General features: G+C 40.8%; 2 protein-coding genes across 5 annotated transcripts in view; one reads left to right on the top strand and one right to left on the bottom strand.

Annotated features, from left to right (window-relative positions):
- Positions 1-19,286, top strand: part of JAM3 (junctional adhesion molecule 3) — an 84,540-nt gene extending 65,254 nt beyond the window's left edge. For both annotated transcript variants that reach the window (XM_027036955.2, XM_053203848.1), the window contains exons 2-9: positions 8,161-8,226; positions 8,751-8,864; positions 12,947-13,099; positions 13,567-13,769; positions 14,765-14,864; positions 16,609-16,738; positions 16,836-16,890; positions 17,179-19,286. In XM_027036955.2, the coding sequence (XP_026892756.1) occupies positions 8,161-8,226; positions 8,751-8,864; positions 12,947-13,099; positions 13,567-13,769; positions 14,765-14,864; positions 16,609-16,738; positions 16,836-16,890; positions 17,179-17,214 (857 nt within the window). In that variant the 3' untranslated portion in view covers positions 17,215-19,286. The remainder of the gene's footprint in view (positions 1-8,160; positions 8,227-8,750; positions 8,865-12,946; positions 13,100-13,566; positions 13,770-14,764; positions 14,865-16,608; positions 16,739-16,835; positions 16,891-17,178) is intronic.
- A 1,375-nt stretch (positions 19,287-20,661) lies between these two features.
- The window catches only part of NCAPD3 (non-SMC condensin II complex subunit D3), a 64,898-nt gene continuing 63,369 nt past the window's right edge, over positions 20,662-22,190 (bottom strand). For all 3 annotated transcript variants that reach the window (XM_015072457.3, XM_027036956.2, XM_015072456.3), the window contains exons 34-36: positions 21,509-21,583; positions 21,373-21,433; positions 20,662-21,282 (exon numbers count right to left, since the gene is read on the bottom strand). In XM_015072457.3, the coding sequence (XP_014927943.2) occupies positions 21,174-21,282; positions 21,373-21,433; positions 21,509-21,583 (245 nt within the window). In that variant the 3' untranslated portion in view covers positions 20,662-21,173. The remainder of the gene's footprint in view (positions 21,283-21,372; positions 21,434-21,508; positions 21,584-22,190) is intronic.

The following is a 22,190-nucleotide window of genomic DNA, read 5'->3' as shown; positions in this document are numbered from 1 at the left end:
TGACTTAAATAACCAGGATCTATTTTTGTCACAGTTCTGGAGAGTAGAAGTCCAAGATCAAGGTGTCAGCAGGTTTGGTTCCTTCTGAGGCTTCTCCTTGGTGTGCAGATGGCCACCAACTTGCTGTGTCCTCACGTGGTCTTTCCTCTGTGCACACACATCATTATATGTATCCTGATTTTCTATTTATTTAAGACACTAGTCAGATTGGATTTGGACTCCTAGTAGCCTCAGTTTAACTTCTCATCTTTTTAAGGGCTCTGTCTCCACATCTAGTCATATTCCAAGGTACTGGGGGCTGCGGCTTCAAAATATGAATCTTGGGGTGTGTTGGGGGGTGGGGGACACACACTTCAGCCGATAACAGAGCCGAAGGGACTTGTGGGACACTGTCAAGCTAACCAACATGTGCTTTATGGGAGTTCCAGAAGAAGAGAGATAAAAAGGGGCAGAATGATTGTTTGAAAAATTAGTGGCTGAAAACTTCCCCATTTTGATGAAAGGCATGAATCTACAAATCCATGAAGATCAATGAACTCCAAGTAGGGTAAGCTCAAGGAGACTCATCTTGAGACACATTGTAATCAAACTGTCAAAAGCCAGAGACAAAAAGAGAATCTTAAAAGCAGCAAGAGAGAAGTGAATTATCACTAGGGAGACCATTAATAAAGTTATCAGCTGATGTCTCATTAGAAGTGTTGGAGGCCAGAAGACAGTGGGATGGCGTAATATTTAATGTGCTGATAGAAAAAAGAAAACATGCAAACTGAAATTTTTATATCTGGCAAAACTGACCTTCATAAATGAGGGAGAAATTAAGACATTTTCAGAAAAACAAAAGCTGTGGGAGGGAGTTCATTACCTGCTCTACATAAAAATGTTAAGGGAAATCCTTCAGATTGAAACAAAAGAACTCTAGACAGTAACTCAAAGCCATATGAAGATATAAAGATCTCTGGTAGAGATAATTACACAAATATAAAAGCTAGTCTTTGGAGAGTGTTCTAAGTGAAATCAGTCATACAGAGAAAGACAGATACCACATGTTTTCACTCTTATGTGGATCCTGAGAAACTTAACAGAAGACCATGGGGGAGGGGAAGGAAAAAAAAAAGAGAGAGGGAGCCAAACCATAAGAGACTCTTAAAAACTGAGAATAAACTGAGGGTTGATGGGGAGTGGGAGGGAGGGGAGGGTGGGTGATGGGCATTGAGGAGGGCACCTGTTGGGAGGAGCACTGGGTGTTGTATGGAATCCAATTTGACAATAAATTTCATATTAAAAAAAAAGCTAGTATTACCATAATTTTGGTTTGTCAGTGCACTTTTTATTTTCTACAGAATTTAAAAGATAAATGCATAAAAGTAATTATAAATATATGTTATTTATAAGGCACACAGCATGTAAAGATGTGATTTGTGTCATTAATAATATAAAGGAAAGGACAGAATAGAGTTTTTGTATATAATTGAAATTAGGTTGGTATCCACTCAAATTTGTTATAATTTTAGAATGTTATGATAAACCTTATGATAACTACAAAGAAGATATCTACAGAGTTTACACTAAAGAAAATGAGAAGGCAGTAAAAATGTGTCACTCCCCAGAAAACACTAAAGAAAACAGTAATGGAGAAAATGAGAGGCAAAAAATGATACATACAGAAAGCAAGTAGCAAAATAGAAATAAGTTCATTATTACTTTAAATGTAAGTGGATTAAGGGGCTCCTGGGTGGCTCAGTCGGCTGAGCCTCCGAATTCGGCTCAGGTCATGATCTCACAGTCTGTGAGTTCGAACCCCGGATCGGGCTCTGTGCTGGCAGCTCAGAGCCTGGAGCCTGCTTTGGATTCTGTGTCTCCCTCTCTCTCTGAGCCTCCCTTGTTCATGCTGTCTCTCTCTCAAAAATAAATAAACATTAAAAAATTTTTTTAAATGTAAGTGGATTAAACTCTCTATCAAAGGCATAGATTGGCAGAAAGGCTAAATAAGTGATCTAGCTACATGCTGTGTATGAGACATTCACTTTAGATCTAAACACAAATGGGCTAAAAGGATGGGAAAAGATATTCTATGCAAATAGTAACCAAAAGATAAAATAGAATTTAAGTCAAAAACTTACAAGAGACAAAGAAATATAAAGAAATATAAAGAAAGTTTATATTGATAAAAAGATGAGTTGATCAAGAAGATATAATAATTACAAATATGTGCATCAGACGTCTGAGCCTCATAATATATGAAGCAAAAATTGACAGGATTGAGGGAGAAATATTTTTACAATAATAATTGGAAATTTCAGTGTCCACTTTCAGTAATGGATAGACAAGATAGAAGATCAATAAGGAAATTTAGGACTTGAACAACATTATGAACCAATGGGACCTAATGGACATATACAGAGCACTGCACTCAATAACAGCAGAATACACATTTGTCACAAGTACACGTGGAATATTCTCTAGGATTGACCATATGTTAAGCCAAAAAAGTATTAATTAAAAAAAAACATATGAAGTATCTTTTCTAATCACAATGGAATGAAACTAGAAAGAAGTAACTGAAAGAAACTAGGAAATTCACAAATACATGGAAATTAACACACCTTAACCAGTGGATCAAAGAAGTTACAAAGCAAACTTTGAGATAAATGAAAACATACCCAAATTTATGGGATTCAGAGAAAGAAGTACTAAAGGCTAGAATACTTCAGATTTCAAAAAATAAAGGTATAAAATCAATAACAATGTTACACCTTAAGGAACTGGGAAAAGGAGAATAAACTAAACCCCAAACTAGCAGAACATAGGAAATTATAAAGATTAGAGCAGAAATTAATAAAAAAGAAAATTAGAAAAACAATAGAAAATAAATGAAAATAAAAGTATCTTCTTTGAAGAGCTAAACAGAATTGGCAAAGTTTAATTAGATTGACTAAGGAAAAAAGAAAGTTTGAATTACTAAAATCAGAAAGGAAAGTAGGGGGTGCAACAGTTTGTCAGTTTCTTAAAAAAACTGACCATGCAGCAACATACAGTGGAGCACTTGTACTCTTGGGTATTTATTCCAGAGAAAAGGAAACGTGTTTATAGAAAAAGCTGTATACATATATTCACAGTAGTTTTATTTGCAATAGCCCCAAACTGGAAACCACCTAGGTATCTTAATAACAGATGAGTGGTTAAACAGTGGTATGTCCATACCATGGAATACTACTGAGCAATGGAAAGAAATGAACTATCATTGTACCCAAGTTGGATTCAAAAGGGCATTATGCTGAATGAAAAAAAGTCAATCTCAAAAGATCATCTATGATATATTTCCATTTATATATATTATATATCTCTAAATGACAGAATTATGGAGATAGAACCAGATTAGTGGTTGCTAGGGGTAACAGATGGGGTTGGGAGTAGATGTGATCGAAAAGGGTAGCATGAGGGAGATCTTTGTGATGATGGAATAGTGCTATATCTTAATTGCAGTGGTATTTATAGGAATCTTCACATGTGATAAAGTGACATAGAACCATACACATTTATTCTACACATGTCAGTTTTTGGTTTTGATATTGTGGGGAATTATGTAAGATATGACCAATGGGAAAACGTGGGTAAAAGTTATACTGAATTTTAATGACCACATACTGAAACTATAATATATTTGAGACTTACCTTACCTGCCTCTAGAGGAGAGTCTTAAATTTGGTTAAGAGGTTTTGAATAGAAACAGACAACTACACCTATCTTAGATCCTTTCTAAGTCCAAGATTCAATAATAAGTTTCTAGGCAGGAAGAAGAAGAGAGTGCCCACATTATAGCTCTGTGAGAAAATGGAATTCAACTAAATGATGCTTTGGAAAGCTCAAGTCAAGGAAATACAATATAGAATACAAAAAATGCACTTTGATTTATTCAGCAAACACTTTTCAGTTACCTACTAAATATCATTCAGTCATGGAATTGAAGATGTAAAGATGAAGAAACATGATACTTGTTCTTTTAAAATGTTTTAATGTTTATTTTATTTTTAAGAGAGACAGAGTGTGAGCAGGGGAGGGGTAGAGAGAGGGAGACAGAATCTGAAGCAGGCTCCAGGCTCTGAGCTGTCAGCACAGAGCCCAACGCAGGGCTCGAACTCACAAACTATGAGATCATGACCTGAGCCGAAGTCGGATGCTTAACCGACTGAGCCACCTAGGCGCCCCTGAAACTTGTTCTTTAAACTAGAGTGTGAGCTCCATGAGAACATAGATTTTTATTTGCTTTATTCATGTAATCATCGGTAATGTTTAGGCCAGGATCTGGCACACAATAGGTGCTAAGTAAAAATTGCTGAATCAACGGATTATCCTAAAAAGCTTAGAGTCTGATAGACAAGCCAAGATAGGTAAGAAAATAAATAGGGACAACATGTGATAGATGCTATCACAGACTTTCCCCCTTTTTCTCCTTTCAAAAAACCCTTTGTTCAGTCTTAAGTAATGCAATCACTGTGTGGGTATTCTGCTAGCACTGGAGTTAGGTATGTACAAAATTAAACTTCAGGGCTGGCTTCCAGACCCCATTTCTACTGGTTCTGTCAGAGTCTTACCCTCAGGCGGGGATAGTGTTCCAGCTGAGTCACTGTGATACCTTCAAGAGTTGGGTTTGTTCCAGCCCTCACAGCACTGTTCTTTTACACACGGTATTGCTATACAGTTAACCCTTGAAGAACAAGGGGCTAAGAGGTGCCCCACCCCTGCAGTTGAAAATCCTAGAACTTTTGACTCCACCAAAACTTAACTATTAATAGCCTACTGTTGACAGAAGCCTTACCTATAACATACACAGTCATTTAACACAAATTTTGTTATGTTGATTGTATTATATGCTGTATTATTACAATAAAGTAAGCTGGAGAAAAGAAAATGTTAAAATCATAAGATAAGGTACACTTACAGTACTGTATGTATATTTAAAACATCTTCCATAAATGGGCTGGCAGGGGCTGGGACAGAGGGTGGCAGCAGTGAGCCTGGCCCTGGGGTGACACTTTTCCTTAGCTTGGTGGTCTCTGCTCAGCATTGGCAGCGGCTGGGCAGCCCACAGGCACTGGGAGTGTCCTGGAGGTGCCGTATAGCTGCCCCAGCTGCCTGGAGTATATGACTGGCTATAGCTAGCAGCAGCTGTGGCCTCTGGGAGGCTGCCAGGATGCATCAGTGCTGGGCCAGGAGGGACCAGCGGCAGCTCCAGTGCAGCCCAGAGCCTTCTGGGCATGTTCTTCCGCTCCAGCCCAGTTCCTCCTGCCTGCCAGCCCTGGGGGTTCCACTGGACCACCCTGTTGGCACATGGGGTGACCTGCAGCCCTATCTGGTACCAGGGGTCTGGGGCTGCAGATGGCCTCTGTGGGCGTCCCTGCCTGGGTTCTCAGAGGGCAGCAGGCGCAACTTCTGTGCCAGTCACTTCGATTCTTCTGTGGAGACTAGGGTGGGCAGTTGTCAATAAATGCTATGTGGCTTTTGCTGTCCACTCTTAAAAACCCACCTAAAAATGGATCTGTGCAGTTCAAACCCATGTTGTTCAAGGGTCATCTGTATTTTAAAGTAGGGATCTGGGTTAGTGAGGATGGGTAAATGAGGCAGTATAGAATACTTGTAAATTTAAGACTTGTTTAAGAATGGAAGGAGAATTTTGAGGGAGGACTCTCAGCGGGACCACCTCACACCCTGGGCCCAGCTGTCGTGAATCATCACTTGGGCTAGAACTTCACTTGCTTATAGCGGTCCTCTGTTGTTGAATCTTCTTGGGACATCCAGGACTGACACAAGCAGCTGTCTGTGAAAACTTACCCAGGGTCGTTGGGCAGTAGAGGGTCAGACCAAGCCTTTATTAAGGAGTATAGAGCACTCACTTCTTTGCTGCAGAGTAGAGGGATTAAAGAGGTGATTATTTCCATTATCTGGGGCGTGTTCCTTTAGCTTCTTTTAGGTGGTAAGAAACAAATTGGCTTATTTCACTCTAGAGGCTTATTGTAAAGAATGTGTCTCAGTTGGCCTTCATGAAAATTTGACATTGTTGCAGACACTAGAGTAACTTCAGTGGTACCTCTTTGTCTTCCAGTTCATTTGTTACCAACTGTAGTGTTTCCACCATTTTGATAGCTAATCTTTCACTCTACTTCCACTCAGTTTCTTGGGTGACTATGCACTCTCTAATTCATTCTTAATTTTTCTCAGCAGGAAAGGGTCAAGTTGGGTTGTCCAATTACTTATTATACAGTTGGACAAAGCTCTCGTGAGTTACCTCAAAGCCTCCTTAGATGGCCTCTCGGTTGGAAGCTGATTACTTGTCATAGTTCTTTGTAACCAGAGTCTTATTTTCTCATCATCTAAACTATGGTGATCATACTGAAAGAACTGTCTATGGTCATTTCCTTAGAAGGAACATGTGTGTCCTTGGTAGATATTCAGAGCATCATTTATTACTCTTTATCAGTGGGTCACTGGGAGCTTTCAGACCAAAGGAGATGTAGAAATTGCTGCAGATACACAGGGTGTATTTCTGGTTTCCAAAAGGAATAGCCCATGGCTAACCAAAACAAAATCAAATTATCTTTACTTGTCCTGGTTCAACAACCTTTTATAGAAATCATTGTTTTAGATACTAATAGCAACTCAGGTGTACATATTATATTTATACCTTTTAGTTTTTTTTAATGGATTTTGCTATAACTAATGAAGTCTTACTAAATAAGAAAGGATCAAATGTATACTTGGAACTATGCATGAAACTGAACCATTAAATATGATTAAAAATGGGAAAAGAATAGATTGTTGTGACCTTCATCCCACCTAATGATTCAAGGTGTTAGAAAAAAAGCAGCTTAGAGTACACATCTTTGCACATTTTCTTTATCTGGGATAGTAAGTAAGCTAAGAACTAGAGACCTTAATGAGGATTTTTTTTTAAAGATTTTATTTTTAAGTAATCTTTACACTCAACATGGGGTTTTGAACTTACAACCCCAAGATCAAGAGTTGCATGTTCCATCGACTGAGCCAGGTAGGCACTCCATTAATGAGGGTTTTATATATGAAGGCCTTCTTTGGGGAATGCATATTTTTCTAGAGGCCAGGTAGCTGAAGAATGACATTTTGTGAGTGGTCAGTCTACTACTTGATCTTCTCCAAGAAAATTAGTAAGACATTTTGAGACCACAATAAACTAGTTTTTTAAAAAAAATTTTTTTTAACGTTTATTTATTTTTGAGACAGAGAGAGACAGAGCATGAATGGGGGAAGGACAGAGAGAGAGGGAGACACAGAATCGGAAGCAGGCTCCAGGCTCTGAGCCATAAGCCCAGAGCCCGACGCGGGGCTCGAACTCACGGACCGCGAGATCATGACCTGAGCTGAAGTCGGACGCTTAACCGACTGAGCCACCCAGGCGCCCCACAATAAACTAGTTTTAATGTTTGTTGAAACATATGGAGAGTCAAAGCTAGTTTGAAAGGGATTACCACGCAGTTGGTATATCCTGATTTCATCAGCGGCTTCATTCAACTTAGCTTCATGAAAATTACTTTATTATTTTTCTCATTTTACTAAAAACTAGTGAAAACTTTTTAATGGATGGGAATCACTGGGCTGCATGGTTAATATTGCATGGTGATCTCTTCGCTGGTTGTGCCATACCAGAGAGTGTCGTGCCATCCTGAAGGGGAGAGCACCTGGCCGTGAGTCTGTGCCATATCAAATCCACCAAGAGTGCTGTTGCCGGGTAGGAGGCCTTAGAGGGGAGGAGAGTTGCAGGAGGCAGGAGTGACAAGAAGACCCGGGTGGGTCTGGATGAAGGATGTTGACAGGATTAATAATGACTCTGAGCAAAAAGAAAATTCTTAAAGGAAGAGTCTTTAAAGCCCAGGGCCATTTTGTTCTGGAACTAAGAAAGAAAATGAATTCTTAGGACTCTTCTCTCAGTTCATTCCAGTGAGGTCAGACTGAGAAAGAAAGCATCTTGCTCTATCTAAGAGATTTTGTTTTGGAATATAATATTTTTCTATCCTCTGTGGTAAGTGATTGTAGCCTATTTAGAAGGGAAAAATCTGAGCTCAGTTGGAGAGTTCTCTGCTATTTTAGAGTTATGTCGTCTCTGATTTTACTTTATTTTTTTTCCTTCAGGTTGCTTGATTGGGGCTGTGAATCTCAAATCCAGCAACCGAACCCCAGTGGTACAAGAATTTGAAAGTAAGTACAAGGGAGAGACCACTAGGAGAATAGGCGCCATCTAACGGACACTTGGTAGTCTTACAGCCAACTGAGGACAGACACACACACTGTAGTGCCAGAGATGTTCAGGTGGGTGGCCCCTTGGCAGTGCATCTGGTGTACAGGTGGGTCAGTGCAACACTGCTTCAGCAGGCCAACAGGGAACTCTACAGCTTTTACATGGGCTAAAATCCGATTTCTGCTCTGGCTTTATACGTATACAACAAAGAATTTTCATATATATAAGCAGAGTATTAAGGGGGAATGTGTATTCTATTTAGTAAAAGTCCTTGATAATCATATGTATTATTTTTCTGGCTAAAATTTATCTTTTGTTAAGGTCACTTGGAGCCTGGAGATAGGTAGATTTGTAACCTGCATGAAAGACGTCTCTAAAATTTGCGATTAACTTGCAGGTTCTGGGTACATAAGTGATTGTAAAATTGTTTCACATCCTCTGAGAGTTCTTTTCTTCTTCTTCTTCTTCTTCTTCTGCTCATTAGGTGTGGAACTCTCTTGTATCATTACGGATTCACAGACAAATGACCCCAGGATTGAATGGAAGAAAATTCAAGATGACCGAACTGCATATGTGTTTTTTGACAACAGAATCCAGGGTATGACCCTCTAATCCCTTCCTTTGTCCACAAGGTCCAGGCATGTACTTGTGGCCAGAGACTTTCCTCTGACTGGTCCTGCATCTGTAGCAAGGATTGGTTTCTTGTTTTGTTTGTGTCACTTATAGAAAACTCAAACGTAGAAAAGTAATGAGAACAGTGTATTGAACCTCCCCATCCCTGTCATCCAGCTTTAACAAGTATCACCTCTTTAGTGAGGATTTAAATCTGTCTGCCCATCCTATTGGAGTATCAGAGTGAACATTTTGTTAGGCCATCCTCTTATCACAGTCCATGACATTTGTGATACAAGCTGCATGAGTTAATCAGAAAGATCACGTGGAGCAGCAGGGAGATACATATTTACTGAGCACCTACTATGTGCCACACTTCCCATGTTGAGAAAGCGTTTGCTAGAACAGAGGTCAGCATAGGGTGTTCTTGGGTTGCATGAAGTAGGGGCAGGGTGGGTGGTGGGGAGGGCTTCCCAGAAGTGACATCTAGACAAGGTGATGAAGCTGGGTAACCAGTGAGGGGCTGGTGAAGAGGGGTGGATAAAGGTGTTGGGCAAGAAAGAGTGTTGTATATAAAGATGTGGAAGCAAAAACCAGCTTGGCTCAGGGAAACTGCAAGTTCTCCACCATAGCTGGGACTTAGGGAGGTGAGAGAGGAGGGATTCTCCACAGCTGGGAAGGCATGCCAGGGCCAGGCAAGAATGAGGGTCCATAAAGATTTTTAGGAGGAAAGTGTCATGATTTCATTTACACTTCAGGAAGACTCACTTGCCTGCCTTGTAGAGAAGAGATTGGAGAGGGAAACTCAGAGCAGAAGTGCTAATTCTGAATTTTTTGCAGATTGCAGAAGGGAGTTGCTAATGGCCTGAGCTAAGGTCAAGGCAGTGTAGAGAGAGATGAGGAGGGGTTGCTAAGGGCTGGCTGTGGCAAGGGAGGGAGAAGGAGGAATTACAGATGAATACCATGGGACCTTCCCTTCACTCTGACAGGAGGGACATGGTAGACATGAGGGACAAATGCAGCAACTTCTAAAGGCTGGCTTCAGAGTTGTCAGAGAACCTGCTAGTTGAGGCTTCAGAGGAGAATGGAGATTTTGTGGAAACAGCCTAATCTCAGTCTTCCTGCTTTGGGTCCCCAATATCATCAGGAGTGATAGGTTTTTAAATACCATTTTTTTCCCTCACCAGTGTCTCCCCCACCTCTTAATTTTGAAGAGATGGAAATATTTTTCCCAGAAAACAAGTCCATTTTCTCTGGCAACTTAGGCTGCTGCTGATAAACCCTGTACACACACTTGTGATCATCAGAAAAACCAAGTAGGAATTTTCTTAAAGCACTTCTGTGTCTGGGAATTAAACACTCTTAGCCAGAGGGAGGGGGAAGGTATTTACACACAAAATATGAAGGCTGGAGGAAAACTTGAATCTGCTTGGTCTCTCCTCTTGCCTCAGTTCAGGTCTGTGCTAAAAACATCCTGATAGATCTTTAAAAATTTTATTATTGAAGTATGGGTGAAATACAGTGTTATATTAGGTTCAAGTATACAGCCTAGTGATTAGACAAATCTGTACCTGACTCAGGCTCACCGTAAAAAGTGTAGTCACTGTACATGATTACAATATCACTGATGGTGTTCCCTATGTTGTACTTTTTATCTCTGTGACTTACTTATTTTATAACTGGAATTTTGTGCCTCTTAATTCCCTTCACCTCACCCTCCTCCCCTCCAGCAACCACCAATTTGTTCTCTGTATTTATTAATCTGTTTGTTTTTTTTCTATTGTTTTGTTTTTTAGATTCCACATGTAAGTGAAATCGTATGGTACTTGTCTTTCTCTGTCTGACCTCACTTCACTTACCATAATACCCTGTAGGCCCATCCATGTTGTCACAAATGGCAAAATCTCATTCTTTTTTATGGTTGAATAATATTCTCAATAATACACACACACACACACACCCATATCTTTGATAGATTTTTATTTACTAATTTCTTAAATTGTTGAAATTCTAATCCTCTACTGAGGGCTGCTGAATAACAAACCTTCCTATTAGAAAATACCTTTGGAATGTTCATCCTTTGCAATAAGCATTTTGCTGTTTTTATTATATTATGGTAAATCCTTCCTGTTCTTGCCACCATTCAGCAGGTTTAGTAATAATTAGTTTCTATGTTTGTGTCATTTTCCTCCTAACTCCTTCCCTTATTTGTCATTCTTTAGGTTCTTCATGCTTCTTTGAAAGAGTTACCATCTTTTTGTGCTTTAAATGTTTTAAAAATTAAGATACAATTTGTATGGTATAAAACTCATACTTTTAAAGTGTATACTTCAGTAGTTGTTAGTATATTCAACAAAGATATATATCTCTCACCACCATCAAATTCCAGAACACCCTCACCAGCCTCCAGAGAAACTACATGTTTATTAGCAGTTACTCCCCTCCCCTTAATCCCCTCCTCCTGGCAGCCAGTAATCTCCTTTGTCTCTGTGGATTTGCCTGTTGTGGACACTTCATAGAAATGGAGGCATACAGTGTGTGGTCCTTTGTGACTTCTTTGACTTAGCATATTGTTTTCAAGGTTCATCCACATTGTAGCATGTGTCACTACTGCATTCCTTTTTATATGGAAGAATATTCCATTGTAAGTAGGCTAATTTTTAAAATCCATTTATCCATTGATGTACATTTGGGTTGTTTCCAATTTTTGGCTATTATCAATAATGCTGCTGTGGGTATTCATGTAGACATAATGGTTTTTGTGTAAATACAAGTTTTCATTTGGGGAAGATACATGACCAAAAGTATAATTGCTAGGTAATATGGTAGTTGCATGTATAGTTGTTGTTGTCGTTGTTGTTTTTAAGAACTTGCCAAACTCTATTCCAAAGTGGCTACACCATTTTACATCCCTTTAGCAGTCTATTTTCCCACATCCTCACTAACACTTGTAATTGTTCATCTTTTCAGTTCTGCCCTATGTGGGCGTGAAGTGGTATCTCACTGTGGTTTTGATTTGCATTTCCCTGGTGACTAATGATTTCGAGCATCTTTTCATGTTCTTAGTGGACATTTGTATATTTTCTTTGGAGAAATGTCTACTCAAATCCTTCGTCCATTTTTAACTAGGTTATTTGTCTAATTATTTTTGAGTTGCAAATTCTTTATATATTCTGGATACTAGCCCTTTGTCAGATTCATGATTTGTAAATACTTCCTCCAATTCAGTGGATTGTCTTTTCAAAATTTGCATGTGTCCTTTGAAGCACAGAAGTGTTTAAATTTTTTATGAAAGTCCAATGAAGGCCAATGTAACTTTTTTTATCCTTATGGTTTTGGTACCATTTCTAAGAAATCATTGCTTAATCCCAGGTCATGATGATTTATGTCGATGTTTTTTTCCTAAGAGTCATACTGTTAACTCTTACAGAAAGGTCTTTGTTGTGTATGGTATGAGGTAGGGGTCCAATCTCATTCTCTGGCATGTGGATATCCAGTTATCCCACTACCATTTATGAATACTGGTTGTTTTTTAATGTTGTTTGTTTGATTTTTTTTCTCTTTAAATGGGGAATCCTGGCTGGGAATGATGAAGAGGAAATGAGGTCCCTGCTTTAACAACAAAGACACATGTAATGAGTCCTCTTACACACCAGGTACTATTTTGCTGCTCAGTGTCCTCAGTTCATCTCTGTTGTAGAGGAGCAGAAACAAAATCCAGTCTGAAATCTCCTAATTGAGGCATTAAATGCTGGCTCCAGAAGCCACCTTCTTTAAGTGGCAAAGATGTTCTTTTTATTTTTATTTTTTAAAGTTTTTATCTTTTTATTTATATTGAGAGAGAGATCGAGAGCAAGTGGGGGAGGGGTGGAGAGAGAGGGAGAGAGAGAATCCAAGCAGGCTTCACACTGTCAGCACAGAGCCGGACATGGAGCTCGAACTCCCAACCATGAGATCCTGACCTGAGCCAAAATCAAGAGTCAGATGCTTAACTGACTGAGCCACCCAGGTACCCCCAAAATGTTTTTAAACAGTTTTTTTTTGTGTTCTGTTTCCTCTTTTCTATAGGAGATTTGGCAGGTCGTGCAGAATTATTGGGTAAAACGTCTTTAAGGATCTGGAATGTGACCCGGACAGACTCAGCCCTTTATCGCTGTGAAGTGGTTGCTCGAAATGACCGCAAAGAAATTGATGAAATTGTCATTGAGTTAACTGTGCAAGGTAGTAACTCACATGAAGTTAAAACATGTTCTCCCTTTCAGGCCTCATGAGTCTGTCTATTAAAAAAAAAAAAAAAGGATTGGGGAAGGGGAAAAAAGAATAAAGATCAGCTCGCTCTTTCTTTCTTTCTAGAGCTACATCCCAGGGGGTATTGCAGGACTTGCAGAGCTTGGACTGAGTCGGGGTGGAAGGTGAGAAGGGAAGTGGAACTCCTGCCACTCCCCTCCACCAGCTGTAGGAGGTGCTCCTCAGGGAGATGGAGGCATTAGAAATGTGTTGTGGGACTATATGTGGGGGGTGAGCTGTGAGGCAGATGCAGTGGCAGATCAGAGCCTGCAGGCAGGATGTGGGGATGGCAGTGGTGCAGGAATCCCCTGGCTGGTTTTCCTGGTTTTGGAGATTTATTGTGGGCTTTGATAAGAAGCCATGTTGTTGATTTTAAACCCCAACCTGTGTTTCTCCCACAGTGAAGCCAGTACCTCCTGTGTGCAGAGTACCAAAGGCTGTACCCGTGGGCAAGACAGCCACGCTGCAGTGCCAGGAGAGTGAGGGCTTCCCCCGGCCTCACTACAGCTGGTATCGAAATGACGTGCCGCTGCCCACAGATTCCAGAGCCAATCCCAGATTTCGAAACTCCTCTTTTCTGTTAAACTCTGAAACAGGCACTCTGGTAAGATCTCTTCTCAGAGGTGAGGATAGAAACGTCTTTATTGGGGATAAAGGGATTCCTATTGTGGAAAGAGCACTTATTGAGAGAGACAATGAACTTTATAACACAGGAGCTAAAAACCCATAATGTTGGAGATTCTGTGGGAAAAATGAACCTCCCCTTCTTTCTATAAACAAGTTCTAAGGGGATAAAATAAAGGGAAACCTGGAGAATAAAGTGTGATTATGTGATTATGAAGGGATAGTAAACAAATGTAATGGGTGGATGATGTTAGGGTCCTGATATGAATAACCAATTATAAAAATCATGAGACAATCAGGGAAATTGGATTACTGGCTGGATATTTGATTAAGGAATTGTTAGTTGCTTTAGGTACCATAATGGTATTGTTACAATGTTAAGAAGCTCTTGTCTTTTAGAGATGCATACTGAAGTATTTATGGATAAAATGTGTCTAGAATTTTCTTCAAAATGACCTAGTGGTGGTGGTGGGAAGTGGGTGGGGGGAGAGACGAAGTAAGATTGGTCATGTGCAGAAGACAGAATTGCCCTCAGCAGCATCTCACCGAGCTTTTACCACAGCTACATCTCCTGGTGGTGTATCTAACGTAGCCACAAGCAGGTTATACTAGGATCCTCTGTGTTTGTATTGCCCAAGTGTTGCCTGAGAAACAATCATTATCAGAGAGTCCCTTTCCCTGAATAAAAGTAAAGCTCACATTGCATTCTGAATGTTATTAGGCTTTGATGTCTCCAGAAACCTAATGGGATCTCATTGTTCAGGAGCTCTTGGGCAAGACTTGGGAAAAAATTATCGGGGAAGAACCTGGACACTGACCAGGAAACCAAAAGGAAACTAAGAGCAAATAGACATTTTACTATGTTCTGAACTTAGCAGCTTGGTGGGGGATAAGCATGGCAGTATCTTCTCTTCTGTCCCCAGAGGTGCACCCTGTTGATTAGTCTCGTGGTTTACTTGTGATTTCCGGAAACAGGTTTTCAGTGCTGTTCACAAGGAAGACTCTGGGCAGTATTACTGCATTGCTTCTAATGATGCAGGCTCAGCCAGGTGTGAGGAGCAGATGATGGAAGTCTGTGAGTTATTTTTTGAAAATATTTCATCTGAAGACTGGCAAGTGGATAGAACATTTTTAATTTAATATTAGACCATCAGTTTAGACAACTATTGTGCCATAGGTCAGCTTTCTTCTGGAGATGACTGGATTCACCAAAACCCATTAGGGGACATTGAAAGGAAAGATGAGAGAGTTCTGAGTAACAGCTAAATGACTAAGAAGTGGGTACTTGCAATATGTTTATCTCCTCAAAATAGACCTTCAGGAGTCTTCTGGTGTTGGGAACGTAGCTAATCATGTCACTTTTCAAATAAACTCCATTTCTTTGGTTATTGATAGGATTATCAAAACATAACATTGTGTAAGGTCTCCAGCAATTTATCCAGTTATAACCATTTTGTTATAAGCTGAAACTCAGAGTTTTAGCCCCAGTAACTTTACCCTATTCTGTGATGATGCTGTCTCTAGGGTACTGGTTCTGAAGGGGTGATGTTGGGGGCAGGATGGGGCACACCTCCTTCCTTCCTGGGTATAACTGACCCCAGAGCAGTGTTTTTCAGACTTGCCTGATCATGAGAATCATTTGAGTGCACTTGCACATACAGATTCCAAGGCCTCACCCCAGGCGTATGGACTCAGTCCCCAGGGGAGTGTCTGTGGAAATGTCTGTGTGTAAAACATTCCAGGTGATTCTTGTCATCTGTCAAATTTGGGAAACTGCTCCAGGGCAGGAGGAAGATTCCTGGGCTTTGCCCCAAACCTATTGAATCTCTAGTGATAGAGGTTGGGAATTGGATGTTTTAAAGTCAGAATTTCAATTTTTAAATGCACACTCACATTTGAAATCACTGCACTGAGATGAAGGAGAATTTTAACAACTTCCAAGTTGTTTTCCATTATGTTTTCCATTGCATTTTTATTTGCATGAAGGAAACACCCCCAGTGCCCCAGCTGACAGGGACTGAGTATCTTTGCCCCATATATAGAAATGGGAAGAGGAGGGGATCAAGGGGTTTCCTCTAAGAGGGCATATAGATATGAGGCCAGGCAGCTGCTGGTGAAAGGTCACGTTCCTGCCTCATATTTTTACCTTTAAGTACTGTGTGAAACTAGTTCTCTTCCCCCAAATAATCCACAGCAAAGGGAATCCCTGGAGATTAGGAACTTTTTCTTCTTTGAGATTCCTGGCACCTTATTCTGTCTTTATAGTGAAACCATTTCCTCCATTAATAATATTTTCAGGGATTTAACCAGAGGATTTTTTTTTTAATTTTTAAAAAATTTTTTACATTTATTTATTTTTTAGAGACACACGCAGGAGGGGCAGAGAGAGAGGGAGACACACAAAGCAGGCTCCAGGCTCTGAGCTGTCAGCACAGAGCCCGATGCGGGGCTTGAACCCACAAACCATGAGATCATGACCTGAGCCAAAGTCGGACGCTTAACCGACTGAACCACCCAGGCACCCCAAGGATTTTAAAGCCTTTTATACAACGCTAAGCCCCTTTTAATACAGGATTAAGTATAATAGCATTTCAACTGTGGAGTTCTCAGTAGTTTTACAAGTGAGATCAGGAGTATGGGGTCCTATTTGTTAATGGGCTAGAAAGAGTTTTAAGTGCTCTCACTCTGCTGGCTGGGGTAGGCATGAGGGGGCAGGGCGGCGATGTGGAAGGATAAAGGAGGGAGGCACAGTGGGGTCAGGGGCTTTTATAAGACCAGATAGTGTGTATTCTCTCTTCCCTCCATCCATCTTTCTCCAGATGACCTGAACATTGGTGGCATTATTGGGGGGATCCTGGTGGTGCTTGCTGTACTGGCCCTGATAACAGTAGGCATCTGCTGTGCATACAGACGGGGTTACTTCATCAATAATAAGCAGAATGGTGAAAGGTGAGCCTGTCTTCTGTCTTAAGTGACAAAACCAAAGTTTAAGTTGGCATCCTATGAAAAATCAGTAGTCACTGAAGTCCTCTCTCTCGTATTTCAGTTACAAGAGTCCGGGGAAGTCAGATGGAGTTAACTATGTCAGGACAGAGGAAGAGGTAAGGAAAGGAGTTTCAGAACCTAGAAAGGGGGGTCTTCAAGCAGGAAAATGACATTCCTTCTTGGAAACTCTCCCGATATAATATTTTATACACTCTGGCATCATAGTGCTCAGGCTCTAGTAGATGTTACTTTTGAAGAATGGTTTCATTTGATTTGTTTTGCCTTAAGTTTCTTCTTCAGGAAAACCGTGATTAGACCTGACTTCCTCTGTTCCTCTTCCTGTCCTCCTCGGGCCCCTTGGTTGGTAGAGGATAGCCGTGTCTAACCCTGTGCTGGCCTTGCAGGGCGACTTCAGACACAAGTCATCATTTGTGATCTGAGATCTGACGGTGTGGCTGAGGGAGCACACACAAATACCTCCACCAGAAACTCCTATCAAGAACAGCCTGGGGCCAAGTGCACTTGGACAGAGCTACACACTTGCGCAAAAGCTTTTTGTTTGGCCAAAGTTGACTGCTACTTCTTTCTTACTTTTTAACAAGCCACATAAATAAAAGAAGTTCCCTCCAGCTGGGCCCAGTCATCATAAGGAAAAAAATTCTATTTCACTGAGGCTGATTCCCAGTCTATTTCTGGCCTTGTTCCCACCTGAGTGTTAGGGTCACTGTGAGGCTCCTGCTCACAGAAGCTGGGCTGGGCACCATGGGCCTCTGAAGGCAGTGTGTTTGCCACTCACTGACATCAGCTAGGGTGAGCCCCGTGAGAGGGGCCACAGGGCAGCCACATAGCACCAGTACTGCAGGACTTGAGAGCATGACCCACCGTGAAACCTTGCAGCTGGAGTTTGAACCAGTCAGTCCAGAAAAGTGGCATTTTATGCAATGACCTTGTTTCATAGTGGCCCACAGTCAGCACTGTACTCATTGTTCTTAAAGGTTCTATTGATCAGTATTTTAGTGTCCTTCATGGAAAATCTCTTTGGAATTTTATTAAAACAGCTCAGATCAGGAAAATATATTGTTTGTTGGAAGAAGGGATCTTCTCACCTGTAGGAACCCTGCTTGTCCTTTGGGGGGTTGGGGGGTGGATGTGTGGGATGTTCAGTATTTAAAGAAAACCTTCATTTTAGGTGAAATCTGAAATGGTACTAAAATCATGTTCTGCTTTTCTATGGGTATTTTATAAAATTTTACATTCTAAATTTTTGCTAAAGATGTATTTTGGTTATTGAAAAGAAAATTTCTATTTAAACTGTAAATATGTTGTCAGTACAGTGTTAAATAACCTATTTTTTTAAAAATTTCAACTTAAGGTAGGAGTTCCAAACTACTAGTGTTAAATTGGAAGATATCAATGATTAAAGAGTATTTTGACCCAAGAAATCCTCTCAAGGAGGCTTATTAGAACATTCCTTTTTTCCACATAAGTATCAGCATTTTTCACAAGAGAACTTACGTTGGCTATACATCAGATCATTGTTACTTAGGAAACCTTAAAAAAAAAATTCCAGTTGAATAATGTTAGTATCTGTTTGCATCTCTCCTAAAGACATAAGGAGCTCTAAGGTTAGCTTTGAATGGCCTCTTCACTCAAAACTACCTGTGCCCAAAGACCACCCAGAACTGCTTAGACATACATGTGAAATGTCAGCCAATCCCTGGACTTGAGTCTTGTGCCCCACTCTAAATACTGGCTACTAACATGAAGGCTGGCCAGCATGCGCACTGCCATCTTTAATGCTCAGACAGTGGCTCTATGTTAGCTTTACTGTGTTGGACAGTTCTAAGGTGTACACTTCAGGAAGGGTAGGTGTCCTCCATGTGGCATCCCAACCTTTGGGTCCCCTGTGACAGAGCTCTTTTTGGTTGTGGATGGCTCATGAAACAAAGCAGCGGCTGCTGTTTGGTTTTAAAATTCATTTTACTTATTTGTGTAGTTCCTAAGACTGTCCAGGGCCAAAGGCAGTTCTGAAATCAACTACAATAATGTTTTTTAAGAAAATGAATTCCACTATTCCCTTTGCCATGAAGAAAGCACAGACACCGCAGGTTGCGTCTTGCTTCACAATAAACCATTATGTGGCGGCAGAGAGGCCAGCCTTTTGAAGCCAGTTGGGTAGTGCAGCCAGAGCAGAAAGCCTGATGGTGAGAAAAGTGAAATGCCTGAATCAAGGCCATTTTCTGATTTTGATTTTAAAGTCTTTTTCTACCCAAGACACTGCAGCTCACTGTGTGTGGGACATTAGAAACATCGTTATAAAGCCTTTGTTCTTCAAGAGCAGATGTTCTTTGCCTCAGATATGTTGCTGTGTTAAACTCACAATGTGAAGAGGTTTGAAGAAGGAGCTGCTCAGAGGAGCACCCCCCAGTTCCACTGTGTCCTTAAAGGATAGTTTTTGGGTGGAAGGATGTAGTCATCTTGGTATTAAACTTCAGTGTCTTAATTTTTTCTACTTTGGGTTTTTTTTTTTTTAATTGAATACTTGAGACTTATGTTGACTTTTCTTTTTTAAGTTATGTGAATACTTTACCATGGGGTATTTGGCAGAAGCGGTGGGCAACTCTTCATAATTGCTTAATGGTACCCATCTTCTTTTGCATTTGGGTCTTGAATGCTTAGACTTAAGACTGTCCCTTCATCTTCACCCCTATTTGGTGGAAAGGGATAGTGTCCCCGTTCTCTGGGAAGCAACGCTTTGACTGCCATCTTGGTTGTCATAGTGATAGGGCAGCCTTATCACCTCCCTTCTTATGACCCTAAAACCTCCTATCCTAGTGCCATGTGAACTGGGTCTGACAGAAGCGAGTATGGAGTCTGGGAAGTAGTTGCCTAACGTAAAAATGTAGGCTGAAAAGGAACATTCATGTGTTTTTAAAATGTGAATGCGGCTGAAAACTCAAAGCCTCTACAAGGCTGTTGTGGCCTTTGGTGTGGCTGTTGCTGTACATAGAGACTTGTACTAACACACCTAGAAGTTGGTATTTGTTAAACCTCATTTATAAAAGCTTTAAAAAAAAAAAAAAACCCTGCCTCATTATTTTTCTTTCTTATATGCTCTTACCTTGGGTTTACCTCTTTTTCCTAGCATGTTGTTAGGCAAATACATTTAAGATGGTATAGTCCCAGGTTTAAAGAGAGACTGCCATCAAGTACCGTCTACCTGATCTGGAGATAAGTCTTTACTCAACACTGCTCTGTGACTTCCTCTGCCAATGACAACGTCCATGTGTGTCACTGTTCATATATGGGAGAGCTGAGGGGTAGAGCACAATGACATTCTACCTTTCAGATCCAATTACCACATTTATTTAAAAAAATAGCAACACAGTAACCCTGCACTTTTGCTTCTGTAGTCCTGGGATTGAAAAGTGAACTGACTGAATTTCTTCCCGGTCACTCTTGGACAAAACATGAATGGACATGTTTTAAGGTTACCCAATGGCATCAGAAGAAGACACCAAAGCCATTCCCCCTCGTGGGAGCAGTCTTTGTGGAGCTTAAGACAAGCCAGCATTAGTGCACGCAGGTCAGGACCCAAGGGGGGACTTTCACAAGCAGGCCTACATTCACACACTAAGAAGGATGTGTGCTGTTAGGAGGCAGACAAAGGGACAGGAACTGAACATTACTGACAAAGGCTTTTTTTTTCCCCCTACAAGGAAAGTTGGGTTTTATTCTTTTTTTTTTTTTTTTTAAACAGACATTGTTTCTCACAGTTCTCCAGGCTGGGAGGGTTTTATTATTATTAAACATTTCATGTAAATTAAAATGACTACCAGTAAAAACCCTGTGCTAAAAATAGAAATATTCTTTTGAACATAGAAGGCTGTATTTATGTTTAACCTTTATTATTCCATTTTAGAAAGCTGTACACTTTAAAAACTTCTAATTTATAAATAAGAATAAAAAAATAATTACAGTCAAACTTTCATCATTAGATACAGGAAACTATGTAGGGAATTCCAAACAGATAACAGAGGCCTGATTTATATAATAGAAAACTCATCTGTTAAGTTGTGTTCCTTAAGGACCAGAATACAGTTTACCAGAATGAACTTGATACTTTCAAATGGAGTAAAGTTAGAATATTTTAAATAGCTAAGACATTTCTCTAATATTTTACAACTTTTTTCATATTTCATATATTCATAAAGAGAAATGTAAAAGGTTGGTCAGCCCACACAGGTGAACAGTTACGGGCTGGAATCACAGGAACGTCTCTGGTATCACACACTAAAAGCTGCCCTCTCCCTGGGGGTGAGGGAAGCGGACTCTGCACAGACAGGACACACCATGTCCTTAGAGCTCTTGCCTCCCAGACACTCCCAAACACACGGTTTCAGTTGGCTGTTTTCAGTGGGGTCTTTCGGAGTGACCTCCTGCTGGGGGCCGGGTTATCTTTATTTCTGGCTGGGGACTTCACGTTCCACTGCTGAGGCTGCGGGGCCCTAGGGAAAGGAAAGAGACAATTACTCTGGAACTAAAGATAAAACACTGACAAAAACATTTACCTCAAAAGGAACTCTTGGTAAACTTACGGTTTATCAGGAAGTGATAAACATAAAATGTCATTTCCTTGACACTGGGTTTCAATTTTCTCTGAAAGGGAGTCAGACACAAATTCAGATTTCCTACTCAAAAACAGCTAATATATCTGACAAGAAGGGAACTTGCCTTTGATTGAAGAAGGCGTCCGTGGTGTGACTATGTAGCTGACTCCTGCTCCAAATGTGACATCATTGATGGTCCCTGGATAAAGGGGAAAGCAGCACCATTAATGAAAAGCCAGTAGGAAATAGACATACAAAGTCACCGGAGCAAAGCCCTGGAGCTTCTGCTACAGTCTTACTCTGTCATCTGCATCAGGCCCCAAGTGCTGTCAAATCTAAATCCAGGGGCCATATAAGGCCTCAATTAGACTTTTTGCAGGATGAGACTTCGTCTTCCTGATATTCATCCCATCTGTGGTCCCCTGGCTCTCTCCTTGGACCACTCCCTCCTCAGACAGCTTTGCTGACCCCTGTGTACCCACTGTTCACGGCCTCTGGCTCCTCGCCCACCCCATGTCTCCTGTTACTGCCAACACACCAGTGACCCCCCCCCCCCCGCCCCCGCTGAAACTTCACCCAGCTCTGACCTCCCTCCAGAGTCCTGCGTTTCCTACTCCCACACTACACTCCCTGAAGACGCTTAGCCAACTTGTTACCCCTGCTCCTCAGCACGGTCTTTCTGAATCTCTTTCCTATTGATGGTCTGTCCAAGCTGGGAATGCCAGGTGGGAAAGCTAGTAACAGGTCACGTCCACCTTCCTCCTATCTCCTCTTCCACTCCAACTTAGCACAGTGGTCTCCACCAT

The sequence above is a fragment of the Acinonyx jubatus genome, chromosome D1 (genome assembly GCF_027475565.1).
Source record: "Acinonyx jubatus isolate Ajub_Pintada_27869175 chromosome D1, VMU_Ajub_asm_v1.0, whole genome shotgun sequence".
Taxonomy (NCBI): Eukaryota; Metazoa; Chordata; class Mammalia; order Carnivora; family Felidae; genus Acinonyx; species Acinonyx jubatus.
The sequence above is the reverse complement of the archived record's forward strand: the minus strand, read 5'-3'. Positions and strand labels throughout refer to the sequence as shown.